The 9,161-nt window shown below is 46.5% G+C and overlaps 1 protein-coding gene across 1 annotated transcript; it reads left to right on the top strand.

The window, feature by feature from the left end:
• The first annotated feature begins 4,187 nt into the window (after positions 1–4,187).
• On the top strand, positions 4,188–6,282 carry GPHB5 (glycoprotein hormone subunit beta 5). Its single transcript, XM_054635808.2, has 2 exons — positions 4,188–4,397; positions 6,094–6,282. The coding sequence occupies exons 1-2, from the start codon at positions 4,188–4,190 to the stop codon at positions 6,280–6,282; spliced, it is 399 nt and encodes a 132-aa protein (XP_054491783.1).
• The last annotated feature ends 2,879 nt before the right edge of the window (positions 6,283–9,161 follow it).

Below are 9,161 nucleotides of genomic sequence, written 5' to 3' on the forward strand. Positions count from 1 at the left end.
CTCCTTCTGTGGTGCTTTTGAACTAACACCCACCTTTCCAAACCCCTGCTGTGTGCAGTGCATTAAATATCTCCTGTCCATCACTGACTTTTCTTGCCTGAATGGTCACCAGGTTCTTTTGGCCTGCCACAGCCTACATGGCTCTGTGCAGTGCTTACTGTGTGTGCAGCATTGGATTTCCCTTGGTCTGTCTCATTAAACAGCTCAGCTCAGCTCCTTTCTGATGATCAACCCAATGTGAAATCCTACTGGTGTATTTATTGATTAGCTTAAAGGAGATAAACACAACAGTAAGGCAGCAAAAACTCTGTGTGGGAAAAAGCCAGCACTCAGGCTTTTCACACAACACAATGCAAATCCTTCAGGAATTGGTGTCTGTCCCACAAACAGACAGGATTTTCTAGAGACAGAATAAGGGAGAGTCTGCAATTTCTCTTTTGTTTCACTCTAAGAGGCCGTTCAGTACAAATGGAGATGAGAGAACAGGATCTTACTTAGCTGGAGTCACTGAAACCAAGCTGAATTACACAAAAACTCCAGCACCTGGTTTTTTAATCCATAGAAGAAGAGGGATCTGTCAAAGCTGGTTCATCTGCCATCTGGCACGTATTTCCTGTACCTGCCTCTAATCTTGGGCTCATTTTTGCTGGTACATTTCCAGAATCAAATAAAGGGGACTTAAGCTCAGTATTTTTACTTTTACATGCTTTCCCCATAAGTCAGGAACTTTTAAACAGTATATTTTTGAAAAAGCTTTAAAAGTTTATTTTCTAGCTTTATTTTTGGTCAGTGAAAATTACAGAAAAGTAGTTTCAGGGTTATTTTAGTGGAAAGTGATCCTTTTAGACCAGTGACAAGACTTTGGCTGATCCTCTTGACTTCCCTGTGACATCATTTATCTTTGAATTTCTGCTTTTCCCTCTTGGTTTCAATGGGGAAAAAAGGTGTCTGGGACATTGTCTGGTGATCTGATGGAGACATTTACAACACCTCCACTCAACATTCCACCTCCAAAATCTCACCTGATCACCCTTCACTTGAACCTGGACTCATTTACTGCCAGTGAGACTGGGAACAATAATGAGGGAGAATACTGGGATGGATTTTAAACAACCCCTCCCTCCTAACTTTTCACATTTTTATTAAACATTCTATTCCTTCTTTTTTTATTCTTTTGGTGTCTGTTAAGTGAATTAATTATCTGAAGAAGTTGCTTCCCATGTCATGATGGCAATATGGCAGCAGCACCAAATGCCTGCCTGCTGCTTTTCTGTTTTTCTGACAGTCCCTTTCCTCTTCCACTTGCTCCAATCATTGTTTCCTAATTTAGACAGAAAAGGTAGAAGTTGAGAGTAAATAACCAGCCTTTTGCATTCCAGCTTGTGTGGCTGCTCCAAGCTGAATAATGAATCCCAGCAAGTGCTCTGGGGTTCCCAGGGCTCTGAGAACAAGTGGGAGCTCTGCTGCTGCACCAAATGTGGGCTGCTGACCCTGGCAGAGAAACAAGGACCCGAGCCATGGGTTATTTACCCTGAGAAAGGGAGAGCACCACTGTGGTGTGTACCTTGTTTGGTCCAGAATGGTTGAATATCTCATTTCCTCAATGGCAGCTTGCTGTTTTCCACAGCTCATACTACAGAAAGCCTGAATGCAATCCATCAGAAGTATGTCTGGGATGTTTGTAAGGTAAATGAACGAGCTCATAGTAATCACTGCTTCATATTTGATAAGATGCATGTTCTGGACATCAACAGAAGCTGTTTTGCCTGGTTGTTGTGGTTTTTTTCCTCTCCTGTTTTTTGATTTCTACTTATTTTGCTTTTCCCTCTGAGACATTGTAGCATGGATTTTATTTGACTCAAGGTTTCCCCTGTGTTTTCTATTCTCATGACTGGGTTCTATTGCTGTGGCTGCCTCTGACAGCATCCTCCTGAGGGATCCATAATCCCTGACACTTGCCCTGTCTTTTCTGGATTGTTCTGGGTCCTGGAGCTGGGAAGTCACTGTCCCTCCATGGTGGAAAGGAAGGGAGATGTCTTTCTCCAGGCCATTGTGTGAGTCTGTGGCTTCACTTCTTTTATGAACTCACTGACCAGCAAGTTTTACACAGAACCAACTTCCTCAGCTGCTCTCTGTCCTGTGGACAGCTGAGAATTGGGTTTGCACAGTGAAGGCAGAGGACAATGATTTCTAAATTTCCTTTCACAGTGGAGCTCCCCTGTGTTTCAGCTGCCTGCCTCACCAAGAGAAGAACACCCTCTTTCCTTGTAAGCTCACACCTCCTCCCCCCATCCTTTGCCCTTGCTTGTACAGAGAAGTCAAGTAAAAAAAGATCTTCTGCAGCTGACAAAAATCCAGACAATTTTTTGTACAAGTATCTGAGAAGTCTCCCTTGAGGATGTTTACTTAGGGCTTGTAAATTAGAGGCAATGATAATTTCAGAGCCAGCTTCCAATTCCTTCACAAAGGTGTTGATATTCCATTATGGAAAAGAAGATCCATTTTGCCCCAGTGCATGCTCATAATTTCACTCACCAAGATACTCCTTTTTTGATCAGGTTATGAAACAATAACCTGCAAAAACAACAATCCCTTGAAGCTAATCACTGCTGGAAAGGGGAGTCTTGCTTTACAGTCAATGGCTTTGATGCCTTGGGTGGTTCAAGTAAGGATCTGCCTTGATTGACAAGACCCTTTCTATAAATTTGAGCAATTAGACATCCCAGTAGCAGCTGCTGGGGAGATCTACTGGTCACAAAGCTGACAGAGATTGCAGTGCAGGTCTCCTGCTGCTCTCTCTGACATCCTGAAACACCATCTGCAATTTAAAACTGCAAAAGGAATTCTGACTCCAACGAGTTAGGTGAGTGCATGTCTGTGTTTGCTCCCTGTCATGGCTCTGGCTCATGAATAAAGCAGCAGGATTTGCTAAAGTGGCAAAGGATAAATGTTTGATTTGTTCTGAAGTTTGTCTATTTTGCTCTACATATATTTTTTAAAAAATAAGGAACTTTAGCATTTTTTTACCCTGTTGAAGGTTATATATAATCATACTCTCTTTAATCACATGTAAGACTCTAGTGTATACCTGGTGACATATATGATGCAAACATCATGTGCTGATCTAAAGCTCTGATTTAGCAAATGTAAATAATTTTGTTTAACAGGAGCCTAGAGACTCAAGCATCAGACAGGCAAATGGCAGTCCCAGCTCACTTAATTTTGGTCTGTCCAACTGAGGACAGACCCCAGCATACACCAGTCTGTGCCCCATGAAGCAGATGACTTTCTCAAAATTCAGTGTCAAACCTGGGGTTTCTAAGACAGATGTGTTTAAATGCAATGACAGTATGTGAATTGTAAAATGTGAATTGTAAAATGGACCTCATGTCTTAAAGCTACTTTCTAGCTCTCTTTTTTTGACAGGAGAGCTGTTCCAGAGAAGTTGCTGGCTTTCTTTGCTGAGACAGAAGGTCAGCAGGTATTGGAGGTCTTGGTGGGCACTGGGCTGCTCAGGTGTGAGGAGTCCAGGGTTCCTGTGGTCACCTTGGCCATGTCCCCCTGTCTGCCCAGCTCTGGTCACTGCCTTGGCAGGCTGGGCTGGGTGTGAGCTGTGCTGTGCAATCCCCTCTGGCTGCAGCCCTGGGAGAGGAATGGCACCAGGCCAGTGCACTGGGTGCTGGGAATACTCCAGTATTTTCACTCTCCTTTAGTTTTACTCAATTACTCTCCAGTAATACTTCTGGGAGATGCTGAGATTGTAGCACAAATTCAGGGATGCTTGGCTCCCAGCTGTGCAGCTCTTGGCTTTGTGTGAGCTCAGGACAGCCCAAGCAGGGCGGTAGAAAGGCATACGCTGCAAAACAAATGTGCAATATGGAGATTTCAGTGGGGCTGAAGCATGGGCTGGTGACTTTATGTCTTCCAGGCAAACTCCCACTGCTCTGCAGGGAAAGCCTCCACACTGCTGCATTCTGTGACAGACCTTTTTACTGACATTTTCCACTTCTGGGAGTAGTGATCCCTCATTCCTCCCCTGGCCCCTCTTCTCCCAGGCTGAGTGAGGATGAGGTTTGAAGGGAGGAAGAGCTACCCCTGCCTCCTCTGAGCCCATCCACCTGCCCTTCTCGCCTGCTGGGCTCTGCTGGCCCTGCCAGCGCTGCCCTCCTCTCCCCTCTGCCCTCAGCATGAAGCTGCCCTGGCTGATCCCCGGAGCTCTCCTTGTCCTGCTGCTGCCCGGCCGCGCCGCCGCCGCCGCCGCCAAGGCCTCGGCCCTGGACCTGCGGACGTTCGTGGGCTGCGCCGTGAGGGAATTCACCTTCCTGGCCAGGAAACGCGGCTGCCGCGGCCTCCGGGTCACCACCGACGCCTGCTGGGGACGCTGCGAGACCTGGGAGGTGAGGCTGTGGCACAGGGACACCCCTGGCTGGTGTTTGTACCTCAGAAAATCCCTCTGAAGACACCCACCCCCAGGGCCCATGGCCCCCTGGCTGCGCTGGCAGCGTTTGTTGGTGGCTGTCCCCTCCCTGCTGCCACTGCCCCACAGGGGAATGGAAGCCATGTGATGATATTAATGAAGCACTTATGTAATGCTCTTACTACGCAGTCTGAAAGCCTCTTACAGCTTGAACACTTAAGGAGAGAGGGACTTTATTACTTTGCTTGAAAAAAAACGTATTCCTTGGAGATTAGGATGGAGCTCCCAATTAATGGGTAATATATTTTATTCCAAAAAGCAGATCCCAAAGATAATGTCTGTTTCTAATTCGGTCCCGTTTTAAGCCCTGTATAAATATGAAGTGTTTAAGTTTTAGGGGTGTACAGAGGGAGAAAGAAAGAGCATAAGTTCATCCACACATATGTCAGAGAACAAGTTTCTGACTGTCACTGCCATTCAGCAACTGGAGAGCTCAAAGGGCCAATCCCAGTTTAATTTATTCAGAAAACCTTGAGTGACTCAGAGGGATTTTGTCCACATGAAGACAAGGACTCTACATCAGTGACCAGAGGAGGAGCAGGGTCTGTGTGCCAGCCCTGACTCCCATTCTTCATGACTTGTTGGGATGAGGGGAGAGGCTACCAGTGGCAGATTCCATGCTGGGATAAGGTGCCTGTGAGGGATCTCTCAACCCCTGCTTCCCCCTACTCCCAAGCTCTTCTGGCATCTCAGACCTTGCAGCCTCTCCTGCTGTATTGCAGTACCCCTGGGGTGTAGCTCAGCTAAATACACCTGGCTGTGGGTGTATTCTGCACATCTTCTTGCTGAAATGTTGTATTTGTTCTCTCCCAATTTTGTTTCCCAGGGAGGGCTCTTTGCACAGCACAGAGGCAAAGAAAGAAATTAAAATGTCTCCTAGCTGGGAGATATTAGGCAGTGGGCTCCCATTCCTGTATGTGCTGCCCATTCCTGGAGTCTTTGGAAAATGGGTGCCCCTGTTAAGGAGAAACTGATTTTTCAGCAAAACCAATGCCACTGTGATACCACATGGCAGGGTGGGTTTCAAGGCCTTCAGGCTCCCATCATCTTCTGATGGCTGAGGTCTCTGGCCAAGCTGATTTTCTCCAGAGGAATTGCAGACTTCTCTGCTGGCTGCTGTGCCGAGAGCTTTCTCCACAGTGTGCAGCCATTAGGATTTGTGGGAAGTGCAGCCTGACAGAGAGGACTGGTCTGGCTGAGAAAAAACACAGCCCTTGGCACCTGGATGCACTCCCACTCTTAGGCAGCTTGTGCACATGAAGGGTTTCCAGAAGAATGTGTTTAATGGAAAATCAATGCTCTTGGAAGAAAGCATTTGGTCGAAACACTCAGACTCTGCTAAAAACCAGCATTTGGGATAATCTTTTGTCTTCCTTCAAGCAGGTTTTAATTGGAGCTTTATGCTTTAAGCAAACTGAAACACATACATGCACCCACTCCTCTCCATGGCAGGGCTCCAAGAGGCAAGTGCTGAAGGATGTAGCCTAAAATTTCTTTCCACAGCCCCTTCCACCTGATCCAGTAGCTCCTCTATTCACACAAAATTCCTTTGAGGAAACTGGGGCTCCAGATGTTTGTCTTGCTTCTTGCCTGAGGCCAGCATTTCTCCCCTGCAGAAACCAATCCTGGAGCCTCCTTACATCGAGTCCCACCACCGGATCTGCACCTACAACGAGACCAGGATGGTGACGGTGAAGCTGCCCAGGTGTGCCCCTGGCGTGGACCCCTCCTACAGCTACCCCGTGGCCATCCGCTGTGACTGTGACATCTGCTCCACTGCCACCACCGAGTGTGAGACCTACTGACCTCCCCTCCCAGCCTGGGCAAGGAGGGGACAAATTCTCCCCAGCTTCACACCCTTGGTACCTCCAGCATTCTGCAGGGTGTGTAAAGCAGCCCAGAATTTGATCTCTCCCTGTAATGCTGCTGCTCACTGACTTTTCTGGGCAGATGAGGCTTAATCCCCTCTCCTCATGCTGCTCAAAGCATTATTGCTGTAGAAACCCACAGCCTTAGAATAGCAAATACATGGTAAAAAGAAATGTTGCAGTTTCCCTTCCCTCTGTGTGACCTTTCTCCCTGCACACGGACAGAACAGCCACTGGGGTGTGAAAACACCCCACAAAGGCATTGCCTTCTCCACAACAGCCTGATTCATCTGGGGTTTAGCTTCTTCCCAGTAACATTAATGCAGTTACCAACACTTCCACCACCTCCCCTCCCACCCCATTAGTTAATCTTACCCTGCAGTCATTCAGGAGTTACAATCAAAGAAAAAGGTCTCAAGGCCAATGAAATGGAAATAAGTATTCAGATCACTACCTTGAAATTAGGGAGAATGCATACTCAGCCCTGACTCAGCCAAGGACTTAAGCTCATGATTAAGTGTTTTGCTTAATATCAGTGGACTTTTACAGTTAAGCATGTATTTCAGTGCTTTGCTTTATTGGAGCTATTTTGTTGAAAAACAAATAAAATTACCTCACAAGGGACAATTCCTGAAAAAAAACCAAAACAAAGAGATACACATTAGGTACAGAACCATCTGCTTTTGTCCAGGGATCGGAGGGAAAATGGCTTCACATGGAATCAGTGAGACTCTGCAGAGCCCAAGGCATCTCTCCTGACAATTTCCAGTCAGAGGGACCAAGCCAAAATGCAAGGATCATGGTTTGGTTTCAGTGAGCCCCTGGCTGAGGTGGTGGGAAAGAGGGAGCTAAGGAAGGGTGTTCCCACAGCTCCCTGAGACCTGCTCCTCTGAGGGTGCACACAGAGCTGGGGGACAGCCAGATGTGCCTGCAGGAAAGCTGTAGAGTGTCCAGGAATGGTGGGTGAGACATGTCCAGCACAGGAAAGAGAGCAGATGTTCCACAGGACACTTCACACCTCCTCAGACCCACTCTTTACAAACCAGGGGGACACCTGGGGGCTGCCACAGGAGCCCCCTGTGACCACAGCCACACAAGTGCCTTTGTTCCCTGGCTCCCACCTGCAGGAGGACACACTCACATTCATCTCTCATTTCTCCCCTGAACAAAATGGGAAATTAGGTGAATGAAGGAAGATTTGCCAAGTGGGAGAGGCCCAAAGGAGCTCACAAAACAAAGACACCTTCTCAGATAGCCATTAGGAGAGAATTGTTGCTCAGAGTGATACCTGCACCTGTCCTCCCCCACTCAGTGCCTTGTCTCCTGGATGCAGTCACCTTCATTTACAGGGATGCATGCTTGAAACTACCCCATGTGTCCTGTCCACACTGAGACAGATTTAATTTAACCTGTAATTTATTGGTTGATATAATTTTTTTTTTATCTTTAAAAGCTGTACTAAGACTGAGTAGGAAGATCCCATTCTGTAATTCTGAATAGAGACTGCTATGTCCAACAGCATCAGGAGCAGTTTTTTTGCTGATGCAGAGTTTAACTACCCTTTAAAAAGTCCTCATGTTTTGTTTCAAATTGCACCTCACGATCCCTTTGATATTGTCAATTGGTGTTACAGTTATTATGGGAAATCTGCAAATTGTTTTGTGTCCTTAATAAACCTCATGACTGTAGTATGAAAGCAATTTCAAGCAATGTGTGCCTCCTTTTCTGTGTGTAGAGACTTCTCACGTAGAATATCCATAAGCTCCTACAAACTCTTTGCCAGAGCTCTGAACACCTGCAAAACATCTCCTTGGTGTGAAGTCATTTCCTTCACTGAATTTCTCTGATGGAGTCTGGCTGTGCTTCAGTCTCAGGATTAGAGGCAGGGTTAGAAAGTGGCAAACTTCCTTCCTTTGCAGCCAGCAGGAAGTCAGGGCTGTACCCGGACACGGTGAGACAGTAGAAACCTCAGCAAGTGATCAGAACAAAACACTGCAGGGTGGGAAAAGGGTTTTGACTGATGCAGCCAGCCTGGGGAACAGAAGGGGGAGGTGGGAAGGATGTACTGACTGAAACCAAGTCAGCAAAATGCCACTTTGAGATGATCTTTCAAGGAGGAGAGCAAAAGAGGTGCTGTGGATCTGCCCTGAGTGACAGAAATCCAATCAACACCAGATTGTAAATGTGGAACTTTACCCCCATAAGTTATTGCACCAGTAGGCCTTAATTCTGTTAAATTAATATCATTTTTTATACTTAAAATAACAGAATAGTTTGAGTTGTTTCTAGTCCAGCCTGCCTGCAAAGAGCAGGAACATCTTCCACTAGATCAGATTCCTCAAAGCCCTGTCCTACCTCACCTAGAACGTTCCCAGGGGTGGGGCATCCACCACCTCTCTAGCCAGTGTTTCACCATCTTCACTGTAAAACACTTATATAAATCAACCCTCTTTTTGTTTAAAACCCTTACTCCTTGTCATGTCACAACCTGTGACCAGATCTGTTTTTGCATCCTTAATGCTGCAGCTGGGGTGGTACATCCTGCCCAGAATTTGTAGGCAGCCAACACAGCCCACATATTTCAGAGCATGAGAAGCTTCTTCCCAGGCAAAGTTCACCTCCTTGGGAGCATTTTAATGCTTTTTAGAGCCATGGATTTAGATGTCACCACCCAACCTGTCCAAAGCAGTTGAACAGCTTGTCTGTCTTTGGTATGTGTTTGCAAGGAATGTTTGTCACAAAGGCCATGACACCTCAGGTATTCTCTCTCCCACGAAAAGCAGTGGATTTATTTGTGCCTCAGTTTCCCTTTTGGA

Source organism: Agelaius phoeniceus, chromosome 6 (genome assembly GCF_051311805.1).
Source record: "Agelaius phoeniceus isolate bAgePho1 chromosome 6, bAgePho1.hap1, whole genome shotgun sequence".
Lineage (NCBI taxonomy): Eukaryota > Metazoa > Chordata > Aves > Passeriformes > Icteridae > Agelaius > Agelaius phoeniceus.